The sequence below is a fragment of the Candoia aspera genome, chromosome 18 (genome assembly GCF_035149785.1).
Source record: "Candoia aspera isolate rCanAsp1 chromosome 18, rCanAsp1.hap2, whole genome shotgun sequence".
Lineage (NCBI taxonomy): Eukaryota > Metazoa > Chordata > Lepidosauria > Squamata > Boidae > Candoia > Candoia aspera.
In genome coordinates, this window is record NC_086170.1 from 6,361,193 (window position 1) to 6,388,343 (window position 27,151).

The 27,151-nt window shown below is 47.2% G+C and overlaps 1 protein-coding gene and 1 long non-coding RNA gene across 2 annotated transcripts; one reads left to right on the top strand and one right to left on the bottom strand.

Moving 5' to 3' along the window:
• Positions 1 to 1,506: 1,506 nt before the first annotated feature.
• LOC134506959 (uncharacterized) lies at positions 1,507 to 14,787 on the top strand. Its single transcript, XR_010068849.1, has 3 exons — positions 1,507 to 1,579; positions 6,807 to 6,947; positions 14,588 to 14,787. It is a non-coding gene; the product is annotated as an uncharacterized LOC134506959 (long non-coding RNA).
• On the bottom strand, positions 5,662 to 24,306 carry GABRD (gamma-aminobutyric acid type A receptor subunit delta). Its single transcript, XM_063317351.1, is given in 9 exon segments — positions 5,662 to 5,961; positions 6,755 to 6,966; positions 7,464 to 7,619; positions 8,860 to 9,024; positions 15,004 to 15,086; positions 15,371 to 15,591; positions 16,718 to 16,785; positions 17,139 to 17,251; positions 24,239 to 24,306. Coding segments are annotated over 9 exon segments (1,386 nt in total).
• Positions 24,307 to 27,151: the final 2,845 nt, after the last annotated feature.

Genomic DNA, 27,151 nt, shown 5'->3' on the forward strand with positions numbered 1-27,151 from the left:
GTATATTACAATAATAGCAAATTAATCATTTGGTGCCTTTTCATGACTATCAGAATCAGTTGTGTCTAACATTATGGTCAGCTCTGAAATATCTCCATGGTGTCAAGACATAATACTTTGTCGTAACTAGAAGGTTATTTTGTATGTATGTATATTTTAATGGACAGAGCTTTTTGAAACAACATTTTAATACGTTATAAAAAGGCTTCAGGCTTATTTGTTCTTCTAAAGATGTCACTCATGCCCTTGTTATCTCCCATATAGACTACTGCAATGCACTCTACGTGGGGCTACCCTTGAAGAGTATCCGGAAGCTTCAGCTGGTCCAGAATGCGGCCACGCGGGCTATTTTTGGCGCCCCTAGAAGGGCGCATATAACACCTTTGCTTCGCGAGCTGCACTGGATACCAGTATGCTTCTGGGTCCAATTCAAGGTGTTGGTTATCACCTTTAAAGCCCTACATGGCATGAGACTGGGTTACCTGAGGGACCGCCTCTTCCCCGCTTCATCAGCTCGCCCCACCCGGTCATGCAGAGAGGGCATGCTGCGAACCCCGTCTGCAAGAGAATTCCATCTGGCGGGGTCCAGGAGGCGGGCCTTCTCTGCAGTGGCACCCGCCCTTTGGAACATCTTGCCCCCGGAGGTGAGATTAGCCCCATCGCTCGTGGCCTTCTGGAGGGAATTGAAGACCTGGCTCTGCCACCGGGCTTGGGGTGGGGAGGAGAATAGTCATACTTGGGGTTAGCTAGTGCCTTGAAGCGCCCCTCCTACACAAGGACTGAATGAGACCACAGCCATCTGGATTTTATTATACTTGGTAGTTGAGAAATTGTTTTAGTCTATATTTTATATTGGAATTTTATTGTATAGTTATTGTTTTATGCTGTAAACTGCCCAGAGTCCCTCCGTTTGGAGGAGATGGGCGGTGACAAATTTGATTAATGAATGAATGAATGAATACATTATTTCTGAGCATTTTATCCTGAATTTCATGTCTTTCCCCATGTATTCTGTTGGATTCCTTTTGCTAGATAGAAGGGATGTGGTTGGTCATACGATTAATTATTAAGCACTTTAGTATTTTGGAAAAAGAGATGTCCTGGATTTTTTTTTTAAGGAAAGAAAGATTTATGTTCTTTCAAGTTTGAAGGTCAGCACAACCATGCATAGAAAGTACAGAGAACAAGTTCTCACTTAGTGTACCAAAAACTGGATGTGAGCCAATCTGGCATAGAGACCATCAACTAACGATGTATGAAAAAAAAGCTGATCTCCATGGTAATTGCTTTGCAACTAAGCATGATCGATGGCATACCAATATTATTTAACTGCTTCTTAATATAGACCACATCTATGTTTAACGCTTACAGGAAGAAAACTACTTTTTCTCCAATTAGAGAAAGGTTAAAGTATTGTTCAGTTCCATGACCTGTGTATATTAGAAACTCAGGTGAGCTACAGTCGTTCAATGCACTACTAATGGAAAAAGTTGTCTCATTTTCCAGGAGTTATTGAGTCCAGGAAATTTCTTCACAGCTTCCACCAATCTAGAATTTGGCCTCTTAAAATAAGGACAGGGTAGATATTTTTTTAGTTGGCATTTGAAGATATGTTCTGATTTCATGATGAGCCTAATTACTTTCAATTTTTGAAATAATGCACAAATCAAAGATATCCTTCAGAATTCACAGTTTTCCTAAATTTGTAATGCAATTCACTAGAAAATAGCAATACATACTGGAGTGAGGGCTGCACAAAAATATTTTACAGTCTACAAAATACAGTATATTACAGTTGGGAAAATTAGCTTAGGCAGTGCTGCATCCAAAAATGTGTACATTTGAAGGAACATGTGTAAAAACACGTATGGATTTTAGTACAGAATGCTAGCGAACCAAGCTTTGTGACTGACCAAATTTATAGCTCCAAAAATGAGAAACTGAAATTGACAGTGTAGGGGAAAAGCTATGTTACTCCATGGTAGTAAAAAATCAGGAGGTGTCTGGGAGCATCTTTTCAGATTAACCAATTTTATTAAAAGGGATAAGTGTTCATGAAAGCTTCAGAAAAGGTACTAAGACTCCTTCTGAAATTAACAGAATTGCAACCATGAGAAACTGCAAGGAAAATTAAGCCAGCAGATGGATCCTTAACACAAGCCACTCACTGCTACTCCTGAGCATTTTTAATATAAACATTTAGTATAAAATGTAGAGGGTTTCATGCAGATTGAGGGCACCTGCATATATCCGGTAGTATGTTTGTGGTGGAGAAGAAGCATCCTTGCATTTCTCACCCTCCATGAGAGGAAAAGGCCGAGCTGAAGCAAGCTACAGTACCAGATGTCTTACAGATTGTACTCAGTTGGCCAACTGTTTTTGCTTAATCTCACTGGCTGTTGGGACTCTTACAAATACCACAAAATACAGTTTTCCCCACCTCCTACATTATCTACACCAGATGGGGTGTGAGTGGGGGAAGAAAACTGTCTTTCCTACATTTAGCATTAACAGACTCCCCATCCTTCCAGCACATTTGTTCAGGATCCATTCAGGCAGAGTCAAAACAAGCTTATTTCCTTACAACTAAATAAAGATATGATGTCACAAAATCCAAGCTATGCTTCTTTTGAGGTAGGGAAAGAGATTTTTTTTTTAAAGGAGCCACATAAGACAGAAAGGGCTCCTGTGATGTTATTTAACACTGTTTTTAAGTCCTTGAGATATGTGTGCTGTCCTGTATTCCTATTAGCCTTTTCTTAAAATTCTTTTCAAGAATGGGGTGTGGGTGAGGAATTTCCAAGCACATTAAATGTACACATAAATTACACTCTTTGGCATGTATTCAGCTATCTAAAGACTTTCCTGCCAGCCCCAATAGTCCTTCAAAATCTGGATCTCGGTTAGGCAAATAACACTGAAAGCAAGCAGAGATGTGCTCAGTGTACAGTGTTGTAAAATGTACCATGAGATCTCCATACATCATGCCAAACCCAAACCAGATCAAGCCACATTATTGCTTAGCAGTGGTGCCCCACACTCACATTGATTGGGTTCATACATCTAAGCCAGAATGGGGTTTTACGTGATGTGGATATCCAGCCAATTGTGTTAGTTATCCTAGGATCTAGGAGAGATCCAAGGTTTGCAGAACAGCCTTTTAACAAATGTGTGTATGTTAATTTGAAAAAAAAAACACAATCCAGATAGAACAAAAATGGGAAAGCAACAAGAAAAAAAAATTAGGACATTGGAAATCTCTGGGATTAATGATTCTTCGGAAAAGCTGACTGGCAATACCACTTATCCCCAAGGGCCCTCCAAGGGAGAGGTAAGTAAAGATGGCTGGTTCAGTAATCTGGGTCAGATAAATAACCTAGTTCAATAAAAATGGTTCACTAATTGGGCAGCAGCTAATAGCAAGAGACAGAAGAAAACTCAAAAGAAAAAGAAGGGGAGAGCAGAACAGACAATCAGAGCATGGCTGGCTGGTCCCAAAACGCACCTTGTGTGCAATCTTTGGGGAGGCTCCATTGATTAATTCCTCCCCACTCCATTTAATTGTGCTGGCATAGAGGAAAGACAGACAACGGGGTGGGTGTCAGTTTTTACTTCTAACATAAAAAGTGTTTCAGTTCCTTTGCCTAACAACAGAAGCTATTAGCTGTAAGCAGATCAAGAAGTGAATAGAGTCTGGTGCTCCTGTAGACTTATTGGATTGGCACTGATTTTTTTTTAAGTTCATTATCTGCTGGTAGAAAACAATTCCCTTTAAAGACCAAAGAGGGACTCCTTTCAAGGACCATCTTCATCAGCTTCAGTGAGCCCACTTTCCCCTCGCCTTACATTTTTACTTTCTGAGATGCAACGGTATAGTTCAACTATGCCACCATCCCGTTCATCATAAACATCCCGTGCTTTCCAGCTTCTGTTCTTTATGAGAAGTAGAAAAGAGAGCTCTGCAGCCCACATTTTTCAGCTGCTCTGGTTTTGTTCCAGCCAGGTTGGCATCTAGGCTCCATGCCATGGTCTTTGACACTGAGACAGGCAATTTTGTATTTTTCTATCTGGCCCTAATTCATGTATGTTTTTCCTCCTTGCTACTCCTGACATCCTCATTTTTATACAGACCTTCCTTTGCATGAGAACTTAGTGTGCCATATATAACTATATATATATAAATATATATATATATATATATATATATATATAATCTATACTGTATGTATTTTGTGTCAACTGCATAGCAAACATATGCAATTGATACAAAAATCCATACAGTATAGATTATATAATAATACTATATAAAGGGAAATGTACGCAAACCGCTGCTTGCAAATTAATAGTGATAATAGTAATAACATAAGAGGACTCCCAACTGCAAAGCAAATGCTTTAGAAACAATGTGGGTATTTCTGGATTTTAAGTAAGGCATTCAGGGTAGAAATTTCAGACTTCCTTACCTGTCTCCAGTAAAAAATTATTACTAGTGATATTAATAAGACTCAGATGTTTTGTTATCATAGCGCATTTAAAAATTATTACAACACATGATTTTACAGTTTTAAAAGAATTGTCAGGATTTTGATTCTTGCAGTGAACTACATTTCAGCAAAATTCTTCGCTGTAGGCTTTGTTTCGTACGCTTGGCTAGATTTTTTTTTGAAGTGTTCTAAATCCTTTATCCAAGACAAAAGGTACACGAAGAAATACAAAGACCCAAAACAGAACATTATCATTGCTGCCCAAATTTAAAAGTGATTTAGAAGTAAGAAATAATTAAGGGTAGCAATTTGTTAGCTGCCTAACATATACACACCCTATCCCCCTGGCCTTCAAAATTACCAAATATAAATTGTCATTCCATTAATGACCGCGCAGAGTCCCCTTTTCGGGAGAGATGGGCAGTGATAGAAATTTGAAAAATAAATAAAAATAAATAATGATATGGCCACTGTGCAGCCAAGCGGGGAAAGGACCATGGCAATGCTGCAGATCGTTCATTCATAAATAAATAAAGGAAAGAAGGAAAGAAAGAAAGTCTCCAAAATGTCAACCAGCCAACCTTTGAGTAGCTGAACCTGTAAATTATCAAGGCTTTAAAATCTGGCAAAATCCAGAGCAGCCATTCCAAGTCCCAGCCCATTCATCTTGTAAATTTGCTCATTTCATCCCATGCATGTTGTCCGGACAAAATAAATTGTGTCCTATTGTCACAACAAATTATTTCAGATAGATTCCTGATATATCAGATATATCAGATGCTCTAAAGGCAGTCTTCTTAGTTCAGAAACTGGCATAATTAATGGGGAAGCAAAAGACATTCTTACTGCATAGGCTTAGGTGCTGGTAAAGCCTTGGCAGAGCCGTCTTGCCCTTCTGGGGAAAATACTGTCATTTGGGGTCTGCAAGAAAACCAAAGCATACAAAATCAAATTATAAAGTGAACCATTCTTCCATTGCCGTCATTGTTAATGCAACTTACTCCCATTGGTGATAGAAAAGGCAGAAAAACAACCGTGTCCACAAAAGATCATTCTGGCTTTGGAACAGCTGTGCTGAAAAAGTGCTCCCAAGCTTGGCTCACTCCTGTGATGTTCCCTAGATTGTCCTCAGGCAATTTCAGGGAATAGTTAAAGGATTGGCTGCTCTTGAGAATCCTCACATTGTGTAGGCCACCCAGTAGATGACGTTGACTGCGGCAAAGGCAGCTGGGAAAACTGCCCTTGCGTAGATATCGATGGTATCGGCGTCGATGGGTTTGAAGAGAGACTTGAGGCCATTTTTCGGCTTGGATTCCACTCCCTGTTGCTGCTTGGTCTGCCCCGTTTCTACTTCCGCTGAGCCAAACAAGGCAGGCAGGTTTGGGGCGGCTCGGCGGTGCCTACTGGACACGGCAACATCCTGGTTGACTCCAGCTATTGAAAGGGAGAACATAACAATGGCGTTTTTCACGTTGACCTGAAAGGGGAAAGAGAGCAGGTAGAATCGGGAAGATGATCAACAGGAGGTCCAGCCTTCCCCAAAGTGGGTTCCTCCAGATGTTTTAGCCTACCAAAGTAGACCTGGAACGATATGGCTGCAATAGTTTAGCAAAAGGTTACAGAAAGAGAAACAGAGGCTGAGTTCACACACTACCTTCTGCCGTGGTTTGTTGCATAAGCCAAAACAGCCGGGTTCATGCACCCTCCTTAAACCAAGTTCTATTTTACCAATGGCTTGCTCCACACAACACATTAAGCCAGAACCAAGCAAACTACAGCATTCTTTTCAGCAACATCATTTAGAAGGAGAAAACATTTTAGCTGTGTATGTCAGACTAGGAGGAATTAAACATCCTTTCTGGTCAACTCTACAGATCTACAAGGAAATTCAGACTGATTTTCCTTCTGCCAAATTAAGCCATGTCTTTTGCCATAACACACTTTGCCTGGATTCATATATCACCAGAAGTCATGCAGTGGTTCCTTTGGCTTGGCATGTTGTGTGGACCTGGCCGTTGGGGCTTGTCAAGCTTAGTTTAGGGTTTGTGTGTGTTGTAATGTAATGTCATATAACTTTGTTGATTAGTCAGTTGACCATATCAACTGATGTGGTGTGTTGTACAACTAGGCGTTAGTTCAATTAACAGTGCTGTTTATGGCTGAGTGTGGTACGTGACTTCCGTCAAAAGCTAGAGCACCTCTTTTAGCTAGAACGTCCGTCCAAGCTAACAGATGGATCTCAGCCAGAACCCACGGAAGATTGTACTGACCTCTTCTGCCTGCCTGTTGGTCTTCAGCTTGTCTTTTTGCTTTTTCATATAGTCAGCGTTGAAATGGGCAAAGGCATATTCCACCAGCGCAGCAAAGACAAAGACGTAGCAGATCCAGAAGTAGACGTCCAAAGCTTTTATGGCCGAAGCCCTGGGAAGGGAAGAACGGGCGCTCACCATCAAGGTGGTCATGGTAAGGACTGTGGTTATGCCTTCAAGAAACAAGGAAAGTTTTATTGCACCTAGAGGGAATTTGTCTGCACAAATGAATGACAATAACCTTATTTATATCAGTTCCTCAATCTGTGTAGAACTTCAGCTGGCTTGCGTGCTGATCTAGATGGGCTGACTTGTTATAAGACATCTTGTCTGGGTTCAAACAACATGGTTTATTTAACCAATTTGCAGCTGGTTCATGATGTCTTTGCATGACGCATAACCCCCCATCTTTGATCTACTTCTGACTGAAGGAGACAGAAGATCACTTAGTTACTTTTCCAACCTTGGATTCTCAGGAGCTTAAGGTAGCACACACCTCATACTCTCCTCGCAACAAACCTGTGAGGCAGGTGGCCCTAAGGTACCCTATGAGCTTCATGGCTGAGTGAAGATTTCAACTAATCCTAATTGGGCACTCTAATCACTGGGCCACACCAGCTCCAAACGGTTAGCTCTGTTTTTGTAAAGGTCAGGTAGAGTCCTCTTTTACCTAGGGAGACCCGGGCAGGCACAGCTGACTGGCTGATCCAGAAAGAAACCCACGACATGGCCACCAAGAGAATCGAAGGCACGTAGGACTGTATGATGTAGACACCTCGGTTCCGCCGCAGGTGGAAATGGAGACTCAGGCGGGGAAACTGGCCAGCTGCAGGATGGAGATTTTTTAAAAGGAAGTGTCTTTTTTGGTTGACCTTGTTATCCTGTCCACAAAATGGCTTCCATCATCCTCTTTCCCCACCCCTGCATTTTTTTCACCCAATGACTTTGACCTCGCACCCTCTTCCCCGTGTGTGTAAAAGAGAAGAACAAGGCTTCTGAGCAGGTTTTCATATTTCCTTGTGTTTTTGTAATTCCTCCACTTTTAAACAGAATTCACATGCCACGCTAAATTGTGGATTATTTTAACCATGGTTTGTTACATAAAGGAGACATGCCTTCTCTGCTGTAGCTCCTGCCCTTTGGAACATTCTCTCTTCAGAGATTAGGATGACCCCAATCTTTTTGGCCTTTTTGGCTTTAAAGACCTGGCTATGTGCCCGGGCCACGACCCCCAAAAGTGTTAAGGGCCCCATTTCTTGGCTGTACTGCTAATTATTATGATAATTTTCTTGGCTGCCATATATATTTATTTTTGTATTGTTTTATAATTGTTTCAATGGTTTTAGAATTGTTCGCCGCCCAGAGTCGCTTGGTTGAGATGGGTGGCTGTAGAAATTAATTAATTAATCAAATAATTAATTGGTGGCTATAGAAATTAATTAATTAATCGGTTGGGTTCACCAACATATGAACCCATAAACCATGGATTACAAACCGCAGTAGAAAGATTCAGGTCACATGAAGCCATCATGTAGTTAGATTTGTCATGAGTACTGATGGTGAGCAGGAGGGGGGCCCTATCCGGGGGTGGGAGGAACACATGCGTAGTTTAGAAGCTTTGAATTTCCCTTCAAAGAAACTCAGAGCTGACCCGCCTTGATTTTGGGGTTTAATCTGTGTGGGTTTTCCCACGGCCTTTCAGTTTGGCAGGATTTCCTGTCTAGTAGAGTAGAACAGTAAACACTAGAGACTCAAGCTACCGTCTCAGCATGGTTCTTTGCTCTAAGATAGGACAAGATTTCTGCTTACCACAGTGTGAAACCCCAGTTTTGTACTTTGTGAATCGCTGCTTGTGGCTTAGCGTGTTGTGTGAACTTAGCTAAATAAAGAACGATCCATGATTAACACTTATTTACCATAATGAGTGAGCCCTGTATTTAAAAGCCCAAGATTTATCTTTTAAAATGCAAATTTACCCATCTTGGTGAACTGGGCTCTTAATAGCTCATTCAACCTGGTTAGTTTCCTGTCTCCTTAGAAAATAGGCTCACCAATAACCATCCCACCATTAAAGAGCCAATTGCTTCATTTACCAGATTTGAAGTTCATGAGTTCAGTAGTGAACCGATAATTGATGATGGTGAACTGAGCAAGCTGCAGCTTATCCAAGCCGTGAATTTGCTCCTGATTCTCAGACCAGTGGTAGACAATGTCCTCGGAGGAGTAACCATCTATTTAAAAAAATCCTGAATAAATACAGGTGGATAAAGCCAGTTTGGTCTAGTGGTTAAGGCAATGGGCTGGAAACCAGGAGACTGTAAGTTCTAGTCCTGCCTTAGGCATGAAAGCCAGCTGGGCGACCTTGGCCAGTCCCTCTCTCTCAGCCCAAGAGCCAATCAGGCGTGGCAGGAGAGTTCTAGTCCCGCCTTAGGAATGAAAGCGGCTGGGCGACCTTGGCCAGACCCTCTCTCAGCCCAAGAGCCAATCAGGCGTGGCAGGAGAGTTCTAGTCCCGCCTTAGGGATGAAAGTGGCTGGGCGACCTTGGCCAGACCCTCTCTCAGCCCAAGAGCCAATCAGGCGTGCCAGGAGAGTTCTAGTCCTGCCTTAGGCATGAAAGCGGCTGGGCGACCTTGGCCAGACCCTCTCTCAGCCCAAGAGCCAATCAGGCATGGCAGGAGAGTTCTAGTCCCGCCTTAGGGATGAAAGTGGCTGGGCGACCTTGGCCAGTCCCTCTCTCTCAGCCCAAGAGCCAATCAGGCATGGCAGGAGAGTTCTAGTCCTGCCTTAGGGATGAAAGCGGCTGGGCGACCTTGGCCAGTCCCTCTCTCTCAGCCCAAGAGCCAATCAGGCATGGCAGGAGAGTTCTAGTCCTGCCTTAGGGATGAAAGCGGCTGGGCGACCTTGGCCAGTCCCTCTCTCTCAGCCCAAGAGCCAATCAGGCATGGCAGGAGAGTTCTAGTCCTGCCTTAGGGATGAAAGCGGCTGGGCGACCTTGGCCAGTCCCTCTCTCTCAGCCCAAGAGCCAATCAGGCGTGGTAGGAGAGTTCTAGTCCCGCCTTAGGCATGAAAGCCAGCTGGGTGCCCTTGGGCCAGTCCCTCTCTGTCAGCCCAAGAGCCAATCAGGCGTGGTAGGAGAGTTCTAGTCCCGCCTTAGTGATGAAAGCGGCTGGGCGACCTTGGCCAGACCCTCTCTCAGCCCAAGAGCCAATCAGGCATGGCAGGAGAGTTCTAGTCCCGCCTTAGGCATGAAAGCGGCTGGGCGACCTTGGCCAGTCCCTCTCTCTCAGCCCAAGAGCCAATCAGGCATGGCAGGAGAGTTCTAGTCCCGCCTTAGGGATGAAAGTGGCTGGGCGACCTTGGCCAGTCCCTCTCTCTCAGCCCAAGAGCCAATCAGGCATGGCAGGAGAGTTCTAGTCCTGCCTTAGGGATGAAAGCGGCTGGGCGACCTTGGCCAGTCCCTCTCTCTCAGCCCAAGAGCCAATCAGGCATGGCAGGAGAGTTCTAGTCCTGCCTTAGGGATGAAAGCGGCTGGGCGACCTTGGCCAGTCCCTCTCTCTCAGCCCAAGAGCCAATCAGGCATGGCAGGAGAGTTCTAGTCCTGCCTTAGGGATGAAAGCGGCTGGGCGACCTTGGCCAGTCCCTCTCTCTCAGCCCAAGAGCCAATCAGGCGTGGTAGGAGAGTTCTAGTCCCGCCTTAGGCATGAAAGCCAGCTGGGTGCCCTTGGGCCAGTCCCTCTCTGTCAGCCCAAGAGCCAATCAGGCGTGGTAGGAGAGTTCTAGTCCCGCCTTAGTGATGAAAGCGGCTGGGCGACCTTGGCCAGACCCTCTCTCAGCCCAAGAGCCAATCAGGCATGGCAGGAGAGTTCTAGTCCCGCCTTAGGCATGAAAGCGGCTGGGCGACCTTGGCCAGTCCCTCTCTCTCAGCCCAAGAGCCAATCAGGCATGGCAGGAGAGTTCTAGTCCCGCCTTAGGGATGAAAGTGGCTGGGCGACCTTGGCCAGTCCCTCTCTCTCAGCCCAAGAGCCAATCAGGCATGGCAGGAGAGTTCTAGTCCTGCCTTAGGGATGAAAGCGGCTGGGCGACCTTGGCCAGTCCCTCTCTCTCAGCCCAAGAGCCAATCAGGCATGGCAGGAGAGTTCTAGTCCTGCCTTAGGGATGAAAGCGGCTGGGCGACCTTGGCCAGTCCCTCTCTCTCAGCCCAAGAGCCAATCAGGCATGGCAGGAGAGTTCTAGTCCTGCCTTAGGGATGAAAGCGGCTGGGCGACCTTGGCCAGTCCCTCTCTCTCAGCCCAAGAGCCAATCAGGCATGGCAGGAGAGTTCTAGTCCTGCCTTAGGGATGAAAGCGGCTGGGCGACCTTGGCCAGTCCCTCTCTCTCAGCCCAAGAGCCAATCAGGCGTGGTAGGAGAGTTCTAGTCCCGCCTTAGGCATGAAAGCCAGCTGGGTGCCCTTGGGCCAGTCCCTCTCTGTCAGCCCAAGAGCCAATCAGGCGTGGTAGGAGAGTTCTAGTCCCGCCTTAGTGATGAAAGCGGCTGGGCGACCTTGGCCAGACCCTCTCTCAGCCCAAGAGCCAATCAGGCATGGCAGGAGAGTTCTAGTCCCGCCTTAGGCATGAAAGCGGCTGGGCGACCTTGGCCAGTCCCTCTCTCTCAGCCCAAGAGCCAATCAGGCATGGCAGGAGAGTTCTAGTCCCGCCTTAGGGATGAAAGTGGCTGGGCGACCTTGGCCAGTCCCTCTCTCTCAGCCCAAGAGCCAATCAGGCATGGCAGGAGAGTTCTAGTCCTGCCTTAGGGATGAAAGCGGCTGGGCGACCTTGGCCAGTCCCTCTCTGTCAGCCCAAGAGCCAATCAGGCGTGGTAGGAGAGTTCTAGTCCCGCCTTAGTGATGAAAGCGGCTGGGCGACCTTGGCCAGACCCTCTCTCAGCCCAAGAGCCAATCAGGCATGGCAGGAGAGTTCTAGTCCTGCCTTAGGGATGAAAGCGGCTGGGCGACCTTGGCCAGTCCCTCTCTCTCAGCCCAAGAGCCAATCAGGCATGGCAGGAGAGTTCTAGTCCTGCCTTAGGGATGAAAGCGGCTGGGCGACCTTGGCCAGTCCCTCTCTCTCAGCCCAAGAGCCAATCAGGCATGGCAGGAGAGTTCTAGTCCCGCCTTAGGGATGAAAGCGGCTGGGCGACCTTGGCCAGACCCTCTCTCAGCCCAAGAGCCAATCAGGCATGGCAGGAGAGTTCTAGTCCCGCCTTAGGCATGAAAGCGGCTGGGCGACCTTGGCCAGTCCCTCTCTCTCAGCCCAAGAGCCAATCAGGCATGGCAGGAGAGTTCTAGTCCCGCCTTAGGGATGAAAGTGGCTGGGCGACCTTGGCCAGTCCCTCTCTCTCAGCCCAAGAGCCAATCAGGCATGGCAGGAGAGTTCTAGTCCTGCCTTAGGGATGAAAGCGGCTGGGCGACCTTGGCCAGTCCCTCTCTCTCAGCCCAAGAGCCAATCAGGCATGGCAGGAGAGTTCTAGTCCCGCCTTAGGCATGAAAGCGGCTGGGCGACCTTGGCCAGACCCTCTCTCAGCCCAAGAGCCAATCAGGCATGGCAGGAGAGTTCTAGTCCCGCCTTAGGCATGAAAGCGGCTGGGCGACCTTGGCCAGTCCCTCTCTCTCAGCCCAAGAGCCAATCAGGCATGGCAGGAGAGTTCTAGTCCTGCCTTAGGGATGAAAGCGGCTGGGCGACCTTGGCCAGTCCCTCTCTCTCAGCCCAAGAGCCAATCAGGCATGGCAGGAGAGTTCTAGTCCTGCCTTAGGGATGAAAGCGGCTGGGCGACCTTGGCCAGTCCCTCTCTCTCAGCCCAAGAGCCAATCAGGCATGGCAGGAGAGTTCTAGCCCCGCATTAGGCACGAAAGCCGGCTGGGTGACCTTGGCCAGACCCTCTCTCTCAGCCCAAGAGCCAATCAGGCATGGCAGGAGAGTTCTAGTCCCGCCTTAGGGATGAAAGCGGCTGGGCGACCTTGGCCAGACCCTCTCTCAGCCCAAGAGCCAATCAGGCATGGCAGGAGAGTTCTAGTCCCGCCTTAGGCATGAAAGCGGCTGGGCGACCTTGGCCAGTCCCTCTCTCTCAGCCCAAGAGCCAATCAGGCATGGCAGGAGAGTTCTAGTCCCGCCTTAGGGATGAAAGTGGCTGGGCGACCTTGGCCAGTCCCTCTCTCTCAGCCCAAGAGCCAATCAGGCATGGCAGGAGAGTTCTAGTCCTGCCTTAGGGATGAAAGCGGCTGGGCGACCTTGGCCAGTCCCTCTCTCTCAGCCCAAGAGCCAATCAGGCATGGCAGGAGAGTTCTAGTCCCGCCTTAGGCATGAAAGCGGCTGGGCGACCTTGGCCAGACCCTCTCTCAGCCCAAGAGCCAATCAGGCATGGCAGGAGAGTTCTAGTCCCGCCTTAGGCATGAAAGCGGCTGGGCGACCTTGGCCAGTCCCTCTCTCTCAGCCCAAGAGCCAATCAGGCATGGCAGGAGAGTTCTAGTCCTGCCTTAGGGATGAAAGCGGCTGGGCGACCTTGGCCAGTCCCTCTCTCTCAGCCCAAGAGCCAATCAGGCATGGCAGGAGAGTTCTAGTCCTGCCTTAGGGATGAAAGCGGCTGGGCGACCTTGGCCAGTCCCTCTCTCTCAGCCCAAGAGCCAATCAGGCATGGCAGGAGAGTTCTAGTCCTGCCTTAGGGATGAAAGCGGCTGGGCGACCTTGGCCAGTCCCTCTCTCTCAGCCCAAGAGCCAATCAGGCGTGGTAGGAGAGTTCTAGTCCCGCCTTAGGCATGAAAGCCAGCTGGGTGCCCTTGGGCCAGTCCCTCTCTGTCAGCCCAAGAGCCAATCAGGCGTGGCAGGAGAGTTCTAGCCCCGCATTAGGCACGAAAGCCGGCTGGGTGACCTTGGCCAGACCCTCTCTCAGCCCAAGAGCCAATCAGGCATGGCAGGAGAGTTCTAGTCCCGCCTTAGGCATGAAAGCGGCTGGGCGACCTTGGCCAGTCCCTCTCTCTCAGCCCAAGAGCCAATCAGGCATGGCAGGAGAGTTCTAGTCCCGCCTTAGGGATGAAAGCGGCTGGGCGACCTTGGCCAGTCCCTCTCTCTCAGCCCAAGAGCCAATCAGGCATGGCAGGAGAGTTCTAGTCCTGCCTTAGGGATGAAAGCGGCTGGGCGACCTTGGCCAGTCCCTCTCTCTCAGCCCAAGAGCCAATCAGGCGTGGTAGGAGAGTTCTAGTCCCGCCTTAGGCATGAAAGCCAGCTGGGTGCCCTTGGGCCAGTCCCTCTCTGTCAGCCCAAGAGCCAATCAGGCGTGGCAGGAGAGTTCTAGCCCCGCATTAGGCACGAAAGCCGGCTGGGTGACCTTGGCCAGACCCTCTCTCAGCCCAAGAGCCAATCAGGCATGGCAGGAGAGTTCTAGTCCCGCCTTAGGCATGAAAGCGGCTGGGCGACCTTGGCCAGTCCCTCTCTCTCAGCCCAAGAGCCAATCAGGCATGGCAGGAGAGTTCTAGTCCCGCCTTAGGGATGAAAGCGGCTGGGCGACCTTGGCCAGTCCCTCTCTCTCAGCCCAACCCACCTCACAGGGTAGTTGTGGTGGGGAAAATAGGAAGAGGAAGGAGTATTAGGTCTGTTTGCCGCCTTGAGTTATTTATAAAAAAAATAAAGGCAGGATAAAAATAAATAGATAAATAAAAGTAAATAAAGAGCAAGGTAAATAACTGGGTTCACATAATAGACTAAGCCTGCTCTGTTTTAAATAAGCCGCTGCAAGTAAAAGTAATGTTTTCCATTTCCCTCCTTAGCCTACCAGCCTGGGATCTCCCATCCTATTCCTAATCAGATCCAGCAATCAGGCTCTAAAAATCCCATGGACTAGATTCACAGATCATGTGAAGTCATGGTTTGGTTAACTCTGATTTCTTGGGGAAACTGCCGGGCCTGGGACTCATTCCACACGCTCAAGCCCCAATCCGTGATTGACAAACTACAAAGGTGAGATTCATCAGATTAACCGCCATTAATCCCAAACCAAACCAACCACATTAGAGTTTAGCCTAATGTGTGGACCTGGCCCCGTTTTCTTCTTTTTTAGGTTTTCCTAATAAATTTGATTCAAAAACACGGCAAAAGCATATGAAGTCATATGAAGCCCTCCCTTCTTTCCTCCAAACTCCCTATTTGGGATTGAGCCTTAGAGTCATCCCAGGGTTAAACTCACAGCTCTCCAAGTCCAGCATGCATTCCTGCTCATCCATTGGATATTTGGTCAGGTCCATGTCGCAGGCCACTGTAGAGGTAATCCTGCTCCAGGTGAAGAGAGCAAAAAAAAGGCAGCTCTTACATTCAAGCACCTTTCTGCTTACCCAGCACCACTTAGCGCAGTGTTCCCAACCTTGGGAATTTCTAGGCATGTGGACTTCAAACCCCAGAATTCCACAGTCAGCACGGCCATCGAATTATGGGAGTTGAAGTCCCAGCACCTGGACATTGCCAAGGTTGGGAAACACTGGCTTAGAGGAACCACCTGCCATTTTACTGCCTGGTGAATGCAGCTTTTCACCTCTGGCCACAAAACTGCTGTTTACCTGATGCTGTAAAGAATGACTCCATCCGGCTGCAGCCTGATGAGCTTATTCTCCACTGTCACGTCATGAAACCAGGCTGACTTAGCATTGACTATAAATGTGTCTGGCAGCCAGAGTTTGTCCACAAAACGGCTATCCAAACCCAGAGTTTCATTGGTCCGGTTGTACGACAGCCGGTCATCCCGCCAGCTTTGATGCAGAAAGACAGTCATTGTATATTCCTAAGGACAAGAATTAGCAGTAGCAGATTTTTTTTAAAAAATTCCGATATAAAAAAGGGGCGGCTGTGACAACTCTGGGCCAAACAGGAGCATTTTCCTTTGTTTCTCCATTCTGTCATGTTCCTAACAGCTTATTCTTAAATTAGATTTGCAGCTTATTTGTCACAATTTAAGGTTCATGACCTAGGTATCTATATTAAACAATGTTTTTCATGCTAGCGATCCATAGTCACGTGGGGATAATTTATTCAGAATCAGGCTGGTGTGCCGGTTAGCAGCAGCCAGGGCGACCTTTTCTGCAATACTTCACACGGTATACCAAACCATACTACAGTTTGTTTCTGGCTAAATGTGTTATCCTAGCCATTGGGATTATTCAACCATCCTTGGCTAATTTAACATGTGAACTTGGCCCCTGTTTTAAATCTCCACTGCATGATGGATGCTATTCAACCACTTTTTCTTGCTACTTCCCCGAATTGTGGTGAAAATAAAGGGAGGGGTATAACTGTGAATCACACTGAGCTCTTTAGGCCAATGAATAGGATATAAGTATACTAATTATTAAATGACAACAAGGTGAAGAATGTGTATTTGCTTTAGCTATGGAACATATAAGCCCATGTCAGTAGTTGCCTGGCCATCTGCACGGAAATCCAGCCATGCCAACTGCTTGGAAATCTTACTGCTGGGGAACACGTCATTGGCAGGAAGTGTTCCAGCAAACCTCGGTTTCCTCAGGCCCATGGGTCCCAGCTTCTCAGTGGTCTGCAGCCATATTTGCAGTTTTCCACAGCAACAAGCAGGGTGGAAGGTTGGCAACATGCTAAGGCTTTTGAGCGATTCCTTTGGGGAGGTAAGTTCACAGCCTCTATCTCCCCTTAACTGCTTCATAAAACCCCAAAAATCTAGTCAGAATCAGTGGAATGTACTTCCAGATTGTTGGCTGCATGAGGATAGGCTCCTAAAATACTGAGACAGAAGCTAGTTTCCTTTAAAAAAAATTAAAAGGCTGGTCACTCTTGCTGGCAACTCTATGCAGTCTAAAAACAATTACTATTTTCACCATGAGTAGAACAAAGGGCTTGGTGTCACGATGTCTGTCTTAGCTCTAGTGCTCACTTACCATGTTGACTTCTGAGATGTGGTCGATGCTAGCTACTTCAATAGCCAAAGCGACATTAACAGGAGGGCCTGGATTGAAGAGAGACAAAGAGGGAGATTAAAACAGAGGCACTGGAATTTACTTTGATCCTAGGCCAGTCTGTTTCTCTGTCCTGCGTGAATTAGTGTAAGGCGTGAATTAGTACAAAAAGTTATACTGAGGCCTTGAACCAGACCAGACAGGATAAGAACCATGGCTCATCTCCATGGGCTTATTTTGATGTGTTTTTTATTTATCAATTTTATTTGTCAAATTTCTATCCGAACAGTTTTTATGTCTCTTCCCTGACAAAAGTGGGTAACAGGAAGGAATTAAAAAGTACAACCCAATGTTAATCTATAAGTAACACATCCTTTAGTTATTCCATGCTAAAGAGCCTTACCTCCAACTCCTGGCCTAAAATTCCGGGCATATCCTTTCATCAAGTCATCCAAATTGGGCAACCAAGATATTTCTATGTTTGACCCTATATAATCTCCAATGTCATTCAGGGCTCTCCATTAAAAGAAAGAAAGAGACAAGAAGGGAGGCATTAGGAAGAAAACCAAACATTTTATTTATCATTAACAGATTTCAAAACAGCAGCTTTCTGTCACAAAGATTAAAATTTTGCTAGATGTTTAGGAATTACTGTTAACTGGCTTTAAGTGCAATTAAGCCCAAAGGCTAATTTAATGATGGGGGAGGACCAGAGGCAGTTAAGAAAACAATTTGATGAACAAGATGTTAAAAAGCAGAACAAGAGTGCAAGGTCTCTGCCTGAAGAATCTTACTATCTTAGTTTCAATTCATGTTGGGAGAGAACAGAGGGGAGGGAAGAGACATTTGTCAGCCTTTGACAAAGAGCCTGGATTAGAGTTATGGCTGGGGGGTTGTGGGTACTGTCACAGATTGATCTGCAAACAACTTAGAGCAGAACCAGGCAACCTTTTGAGCTGGGGCAACATTTGAAACTTTAAGTGCCTGTTGTGGATACTCCTACAAAATAGCAGCTGTAGGCCCCATTAAATTATAATTTTAACATAATGAAAAGGGACTGATTAGTAAAGAAATTCATAGTGAGCAATCCTATTTCCTGCTAGCACATCGTTATAATCAAGTATGGCTCTTATCCTCCCCCACTTCTCTAATTACACAGCCTAACATACCCTTTTGCCCTCACATTCAAGTAGGGCTGTTCCATTTTTCACCTTTTTATTCATGGCTGCTCTCACTTTACCCACCTCCACCCGCTTTCTGGACTTCTTCCAACTGTTGGGGTTAAGCTGGAACCTCCTTGGGGCAGAGGCAGAGATCTGTCTGGGACTCTTGATATAAAATAATAAAATATATAACCACACTAAGAGGGGGGAAAAAAGAGAAAACAAGATCTGCAGCCCACCTCCTTTTGCAAAACACATATTGCAAGCATAAGTTGAAACTGTATCTGAGGAAAAATGACTCATTTCTACTCAATTATTGTAATCAGGGTTTAATAAGTCACTGTGTGAAGAGCTGCCAGAAACCATGGAGTCATTGGAGGGGGGGGGTTGGGGGGAGGGAAAGAAAGAAGCAGAGAAGCACCCACCTACCCACCCTGTTTTTTGCTCAGGCATGTGTTTTTCCTCCCTTTAAAAGGCTTCGGGAATCTCTCATGTTTTCAAGTGCAAACTTACCCACATTTTAGCATCCAACGGCTACACTCCCCACTCAAGCCAAGCAACGCAATCAAGTGGTGGGTAGAGCTGTATCTTAAAAGAATTCTGGTCCACAATCTCTAAGGTGGGGATTTAAAAAACAAAACAAAAAACCTCTTTCCCCATCTATAGGACAGTCGATAAATACAGGGGCGAAAAAGCATCACCAGAAATTGCAAAAAAAGGTAATCGTCAACATTTGGTGGCAGGAGGAAGAGGGAGGGTCTCTTCTTTTCTCTCACCTGCACACACCTGTCACATAAAAATAATCCAGTGAAATGGACTACAGCCCACAAAAGTTTACACTGAAATGCATTTATTTATTTAATCACATTTCTATAGCTGCCCATCTCGCCTAACGTGACTCTGGGTGACGTACAATAAAAACACATCCTAAAAACTAACAATTAAAAAGCATTCTGCAATTAAAGACACAAAAGTTACCATCAGCAGAGCAGCAGGGAGAGCAACCATGATAGGTAACACCGCCATCTCACTCATTCACCGCTTCCTTGAGAATCCCCCAGCCTGATGACCCAAACATGTTTTAAGGGACTTCCGGAAGTATGTCAGGGACCAGCCTCACCTCTGAGGGAAGGATGTTCCATAGGGCAGGAGCCACGGCAAAACAGGCCCATCTCCGCGGTCCCACCAGATAGAACTCCTTCGCAGACAGGACCTGTGGCATACCTTTTCTGCCGGACCTGATGGGATGGGCAGAGGTAACTGGGTGGAAGCGGCCCCTCAGGTAACCCGGCCCCATGCCACGAAGGGCTCCAAAGGTCAAAACCAGCACCTTGAATTGGACCTGGAGGCAAACTGGCATCAAATGCAGCTTGCAGACCAGAGGTGTAACATGTGCCATTCTAGAGGCATACATAACTGCCCTTGCTGCCGCATTTTGTACCAGCTGAAGCTTCCAAATACTCTTCAAGGGCAGCCCTATGTAGACCATGTTGCACTCATCTAACCAGGAGATAACCAGGGTGTGAGTGACTGTGAGGAGAGCCTCCAGGTCCAGGAACAGGCAATTGCAACTGGCGCACAACACTAAGATGTGCAAAGGCCCTCCTAGCCACAACTGCCACCTTCTCTTCGAGCAGGAGTTGTGAGGCCAGGAGGACCCCCAAACTGCACACGTGGTCTGTTGGGGGGAGTCCCCAACTCCCCCCACGTGGTTCCTGCATTCATCTCTTGTGCTAAGCCTCATTTTCTTTAACTGCAGGTTACTAAAGCGATTATAACTGGCTGAGCTCATGTAATATTCCTGTCCAAAAGAGAGGGAAAAAAAGCCCAGCTCTCTACATTCAACATAAAAATTGCCCGGAGCACTAACTATAATGAATGGGCTCACATGGCACTAAAACCAAACCATCTGGTGCATGAACCAGGTCAGCATCTTCTGCGTGAAAAACTTCTTAAGGAAGTTTAGGCAGTTTTACCCAGCCTTTGTGAGATGTCATCTGACATTTCATCAAGACCCATAACTTGTGGTTGTTTTTTTTAAGATATTAGAAGAGGGCTTTTAAGGCATTAATCTGTCCGACCCTCTCTATCCCCCACCCGTCAGTGTAGCATCTTTTGATCAATGTCTATCCGCTTCTGCTTGAAGGCATTTAACAAAGAGAAGACAACCCCCCACCTCTAAGCAGGAAGAGCAAAGCTACCATGTTTGCCCCACTTTTCTTCCTCCCCTGTTCCTTTCCTTCTTTGTGGTGCCTTTTAGACTGCCATCCCAAGACACGGGTTGTCTAATTCTGGAGTATTTAAAAAATACCCTTGCGGCCTGTTTGATTGAAGACCTGGGCATCAGTGCTTTATACAAGGAGATCAAGGCAGAAGGGTGCTGTAGAAAAACTGTAGGCCACCGTTTCTCAACCGTGGCAAATTTAAGATGGGTAAGAAGTCCCCTTGCTGGCTGGGGACTTCTGGGAGTTGAAGTCCACACATCTTAAACTTGCCAAGGTTGCAAAGTTGCAAGGGTTGAGAAACACTGCTGTTAGCAGTGAACCCTGAAGTAAATTACAGGCAAGAAACTAAGGCTCTAACCACCATTGGTTGGTTGATCGATTATGTGCCATCAAGTTATTGTCAACTCCTAGCAACCACATAGCTAGATTTTCTCCATGACAATCTGTCCCTAACTTGTTCTTTCAAGTCTCCCAATGGCGCACTCATTGCCACTATAAAGTTCAAACGTACATAACAGTGAAAAATTACATCTGGATTATCCAAACTCTGGTTCACAAACCACACTGTCTGTTAAGGCATCAGAAAAAGCCAAGGTGTGGCTTGCCTGTGCGTAACTGAACATTGGTTGATGGCTGAACATTGTATGAATCCCAAATTGCGGTTTATTTAGGAAACGTTTTAATGCATATTCACACAGCATGCCAAAGCCACCAACAAGGAAGCCACATTTTAATTTAGAGTGGCATCTAAGCCCAGCTACAGACTGACATTGTGCTAAACCATTATTGGCTTAACCATAACTGCATAAACTGCCTTTGGCTGGGTTCATATTTTGTGTTAAGTTGTGACTTGTTAAGCCCTGGCTTACTGGATACAAAACCACAGTGCTTGAGTCCCCTAAACCATTATAGTGACTGAACTCAAAGCCATGAACAATGTTCAGAATTAAACAATGTATCAGTCACCTTTGAAATATAACTATTTCTCACACCTCATTGGCTCGGACCCAATTATTGAAGCCTCAGGTGTCACCTGTACAGCCCCTGCGGAAAAGTATCAAAACAGTAATCGTGACTATGTCAAAAGGGGGAAATTATTAAATATATGGGGAGCAATTACAGTGTTCAGTTAAATTGCCTTTATACTAGCCCAGCCAATATTTTTGCACATGGCTTCCACCAAGCCTTTCAAAAGCCGAAGGTTTGAAAAAGGTGATCCTACTGATTTATAGACCTGCTTGATCAATCAACAGAATGATATAACATGGCAAAGATCTACAGATGTTCCTTCATTGCAATCTTTATTTTCTTAGCTGCAAGCAGAGAAGGGCCAACATGTTTAGATCCATTTTTCAGAATCTGAAAAACTAGAATCTTTCCTTGTTTACATGTACAATGTAAATTGGTATTCTGTCAAGCTGCAGAATAGATCAAGAGATCGATGAAGGGTTTTGCAAAAGTACTTTTAACTGCATTTTTGTAGGATATTGATACTGTTTGTCACATTGCTTAGCTTAGCTGCTGAGTAAAAGTCTAAGACAGTATTAGAAGCGAAAAAGATATGCTTAACAATTAATCCAGTTAAACACCCCTTGATGGAAGGAGGGAAATTTGGGATCTGTAAAAGAACAGAGTCCTGTGCCATCTTAAAGGTTAACAGATTTTAAAATCCTATTAGCTTTTGAGGACTGTATCCACTTCATCAGATGCAGGAAATTTGGGGCATCTGTTCAAGAGATTGCTAGACATACTAAACCTGTTAGTTCTTAAGAGCTCGAAGACTCTGAAGCTGGGTCCACAAAACTCACAAAGCCTTCATGGCCCTATCTCGGTGGTTGGTTGACCACGTTGTGCAAACCCATTCCTTGTAGGTAATTACCTACAGTTTACAGGTCACAGTTTACCCTTTTTGGTATTATGGAAGACCAGCTAATCATGGCTTATTCAACAAGCCATGATCAAGCAACAGTGGTTAAACACAATGTATGCACGAGGGCTTTGTTGTTTTTAAGCAACAAGCTGCAAGCTTCCCTTCTCCGAAGTGCAGGTAGTTGTTTGTGAGCATTTAATGGCAAACGTTTGAGAACGCAGCAGAGTAGCTGCCAATGGGAGGGAGACTGGAAAGGCAAGAACACCTCCATCTTTCTGGGAATGTTGGAAATCCTTTACAGGGCAGTTCATCCTGTAAAGCTGGGGTTCGGGGGGAAAGTATTGCTAGGAGGATCGCTTCCCCCTCCCCAATTTACCTGCATGCCATAAAGAGACAAAAAAAAGCTTGCCTGAAGTTGAAATAATGTGCTTGGTGCCAAAGGCTGAACTTGTACCAGTTTACTCAGAAGCAAATGCCTAAACCAAATTGGAAGGGGACTCATATCCCCCTCCCCAGGAAAAAAAGAACCTGTTTAACTCAAGGGAGAGACCTGTCTCACTTTCCCATTTCGTACCTCCAGTGCCTCCAAAGGAGATGCAGAGGAAGGAAGTGCACTGTTGCCTCATTTGAGACCACCCCCTGAGGATGTTCAGCTTGTTACTGAGGGTCCCTCTGGAATTGCAAGTAGGCCACCGTGTATTTTGGTTCTCCAGCAAGAAACTCTCTCATCTGCCTTGCCCTTTGTCAGCGTAACCCACATTCTTTAGGGCAGGCGGAGTGAACACCATGGCGTTTTGCTGTCAGCAGAGGTGGTGACGACCACCAATTTAGATGGCTTTAAAAGGGGGCTAGACGAAGCCGTGGGCAACCAAGCTCTCACAGTATTGCTGGCTTCAATCACAGAGGCCATGCCTTGGACACCAACAGCTGCTGGGGAGCCACAGGAAAAGGAGCATCCCTGATGCACCTGGTTGGCAACTAGACAGACCCTTGGCCTGACCCAGCCTCCTCAGGGGGTGGTCTTAATTCACCACCCTCCCAAGTGAAGCAGCCAGCTTTAGGGCAAAGGCCTTACAACTGTGGAGGCCCTGTTCAAATCCCATTTTAGAAAGCCAAAGCAAAGAAGCCAGCTTTTCCTCTTTTTCCGGGCAAAAAGGGGACACTTCTGCATGTGCACGTTCAGAGCCACACATACAGTCTCACAAACGCTTGCCTGCAGTGAAGTACAGAGAGTTCCACCCAATGCCCAGTGGACCCAGCAACCCCCCCCCCCAAGCAATTGCAGTACAAGTGGGGAGGCCAAGAAATCTCTTTCCAAAGGGGAGGGCTCTGCTTTGGGCTCCCATTCTTCTGCGTAAACCTTGCGGGCTGGCGGGGGAAGGCATCGCCTGGGACTCAAAGGCTGTCAGGAGATGAAGCCCCTTCCCGGAGGTGTACAGATCACGGCTGCCCTTGTGTGTGCTCAGAAGCAACCCATTAGAGGGAAATTTGGGGGATCCAAGGCTTAGATCCCTTTGAATCCTGTACCCCTAGTACCCCTTGCCGCTTGGCCAGGCTACCCTCTTGTGCCAACAGTAAAAAGCGGGGGATTTCAGAGCAGACGGGGGGCTGATGTCTTGGGGAGTCCGTGCTCCTTTTTCCAGAAACACCTGAGGGGAAGAACCCCACCTCCCCTCCTTCCTTTATTTGCTGAGCATTTGGCATTTCCAACAAGCCAGCTCCGGAAAGCTGGCTTGCTCCGTGAGACTGGAACTTCGACCCGGGTCAGCGTTTCCCGCGTGTGATGCCAGCAAGGTCTGGCTTCCGAATAGCCCCGCGCAGGGGGATGGCGCCAGAAGCGCTGCGCAGCCCGATCCGGCCTCTTCCCCGCGCGCCCGGAGGCTCCCTCCCAAGGCGGATCGGATTCGAGGCTAGGGAGGGACGGGCGACCCACCTGAAATGTCGCCCCCCAAACGTAGTTTCCCCCCGAGAGCGCAGGGTGGCGCGCAAAGGGACTCCTTCCTTCCTTCCTTCCATCGCCCAGTCCCTGGGGATAGCGCCTGGCTCCGCACCACGGCGGGACCGCTCTCCCTCCCTCCCTTCCAACGGCTGCCTTTAGCAAGCCGAATAAAACTCGGGGCGCACACGCAGGACGACGCCAGCCTCGGCCGCAGCAGTGGCCCACGCGCTCCAGGCAGGCGCGGAAAGAGCGCCCGGGCGCAGGCTAGCATAGTCCGGGAGGCTGCGCTCGCTCGCTCGCTCTTACCTGGTCCAGGTGTGCTGCTGAGCGCAGAGCAGCAGCAGCGAGGGGAAAACCCAGGTGAGCGATTCCATCTTCGGCCGAGAGGCAGAGTCAGGGACATTGACTGAAGCTGCGAGAGAGCGACGTAGGGCAGGGAGTTCTCGAAAGTCCCTTCGGGCGCGGGGGACGGATGTAGCTCCGGAGGGCGGCGCGGCGCGAAGGTCGGTCGTGCTCCGCACAACGAAAGTAAAAGCGGGAGAAGGGGGGAGCGAGAAGTTGGAGGCTCCGCAGCCTCTCCAAGCGACGTGGCTCCGCAGCAACCAGAGGCGCGCACGTTGGCGAACTGGAAGTGAAGCGGAGTAGGAAAGGGAGAGGGAGAGAAGGGCCGGGCGCTACCCCGGGCGGCCTCCTCTCCCTCCCGCGTGCCTGCCAAGGGCACCCTCGGGAGCGCCAAATAAAATTCGAGGGCAACGGTTCCTTCTCCTCCTCCCCTAGCCCACCCCCGCCCACCCCCGCCCACCCCTCCCTCGCGGGTTCGGCCAGTCCGAGGAAATGCGGCGGCGGCGGCTGCCACTTTAAATAAGGAAAGAAAAGCGAGGCGCAGAACTGCACAAAGCTGGTGGCCGAAAATAAACCCCTTCGGAAATTACAGATTTTGAGTGTTACCAAAGGAGCACCACAGCTGGAGGAGGAGGAAGCACGTTTACACGTGTTCACTGAGTGCCTAGATTTAGAAAGAGAGGTGGGGGGACCAAGGAGGGAGGGAGAGAAGGAAAGAAAAAGGGAGAATGATGGAAAGACTGAAAAGGAAGGGAGGGAGAGAAGTGCAAGAGAAAAGGAAGGAAGATCAGCCAGAGGAGGTGAAACAAAACAGTTGCATTTGAAAAAGAGAAACGAGAAGGGTGGATAGCATTTCTGGAGCATGCAGGGGAGGAGGATCTGAGGAGCAAAAGAATAAGGACAGGGCTGAGGACAGGCAGAGAAAGCCAGAGATGAGTTTTTCCTTTTTTCCCAGAAGAGGGCAAGCTGTCAGTTTTAGGCATGCTGGCTGGCTTGGAGGTTAAATGCAATGCTTCTCTTCCCTTCCTCTCCCCTCGCAACTTTTCATCTCCCAGGGGGGCAGGAATAATGCAGAATGCCCAATCGCTATGGGGATGAGAACCCACAGTTGCTGCCAAATCTCTAAGGTAACCTTTGGTGGCTGTGGTTCAGTGATATGTTGAGCCATGCTTAACAGAGCTGTGGTTTTGTTCAGTCTGATTTTCTGGGTACCCTGAACTATAAACTAGCTTTCTGGGCCAGGTTCCCACAACATCCCAGGCTACGTTGTGATTGGTTAGATTGTAGCTTTGAAGTATGGGACCTGGGTTGCACACCTGCCAGACCAGAAATGGGCAGACTGGGTGCTAAGGATAAAGGGGGCAGGGCGGAGAAATTCCTGCAGAAGTGTTGAGTTGCATCACCTTTGAAAATGATTACCCCAAAGATATAAACCTGTTTTTTTAAAATAATCCTGGAAAGATTCATGAGACAATCACTTTCAGACCAAACTACCTCATAGGATTGTTGTTATGAGGAAAAATAGGAGGGGGAGCATTGTGTATGCTGTGCCTCTTAGAATAGTTTCAGAAGCTGTTGGTGTGCATTCTGTGTCTTTTCCAAAAATCTGTTGTGTAAGAAGGCAGTGTCAGAAACCCAAATGTCAAAATATGACGGCCAAGAACATAGGCTGTGTTAAGCCATGATTTGATTTAGCCATGAGGATCTCCATTCACACATTACACCAAGCCATAAACCTTGCAGTAATTAATTAATTGCAGTAATCCAAAACTTGACGCAACACATAGTAGCTTAGCACGATGCATGAACAGCATGAGATAACTCATTCCCCGCTTGGTTTGAACTCGCCCACCTACTAGCATGTAGCCCCAATGAGAGAATCCTGGCTCTATGAAGAAGGGTTTCTGTCCCCAGTTTAGGCTCAGCTGATCCAACATCCTGAATTGTGATTAGCATACGGTTCAGTGGGCCATGCAAATAGTTTGTCATTTTGCTTTAAGAAGAGCACAGTTTGACTGATGTGCCTCTCTTGGCTTTTTTTTTTTTTTTGTCCAGCTTTTTGTAATGGAAGGAAATATTGCCTTGGCTAAGGAGCTCATGTGAATGTTTGGAAATTCAGAGCAGATGTGAGCTCACTGGATAAAAGACAATAATAGGTGAATGAATTACATCTGGCAGAAGCTAGAAGGAAATCATGGGCCCCCGGGGTGTCCTTTGTTTCAGCCAAGTAAACCGGAGTCACACCACATAAGTCAGTTTGGGGCCCTAGAGTCAAATCTATTTCAGTTCATTGTCTTCTAAATCTTTAAGAAGCCATGGGGATTGCTTTACTTTTTCTCTTTTCAGCCAGATGGTTGGTCGCCTTTGGAACCAACATTTGCAGGATAAAACCTGCCCCATCCTGGATGCATTTACTACTAAGCAAATGCCTGAGAATTTCATTTAGTTATTTATCAGACAACTTCTCTTTCACAGTGGTTCACAGGACAGTTGCCACATGCCTGAGAATCCCTCCCTTGTAGTCAGGCTTCCTAACTTACCTGACTAAACCTTTTAAAAGTTTCCTTTAATTAAAAAATATTGATAAATGGGAAACAGAATTCTGCAAAGCCAAGCATCTTCCCCTAGCATCTTCTTGATTTCCAAGAATGCCTCAAGGCCCTCATAGATCTTTTGAGAACATAAAAATAGTGCCTAGTGCTTGGCCTGAAAGTGTGACCTCTTGCCCCCTCCCCCCAAGAGACTGAGTTGGCACACTGGAGGTCATTCTGAGGGCTTGGTGGCATAGCCTTAGAGAAAATATTGCCAGCAAGGTGTAGAATATGATGAACGCCAGGTTCCCTTCTTTATATGCCCTTTGGAGAGCTAAGGCAATGA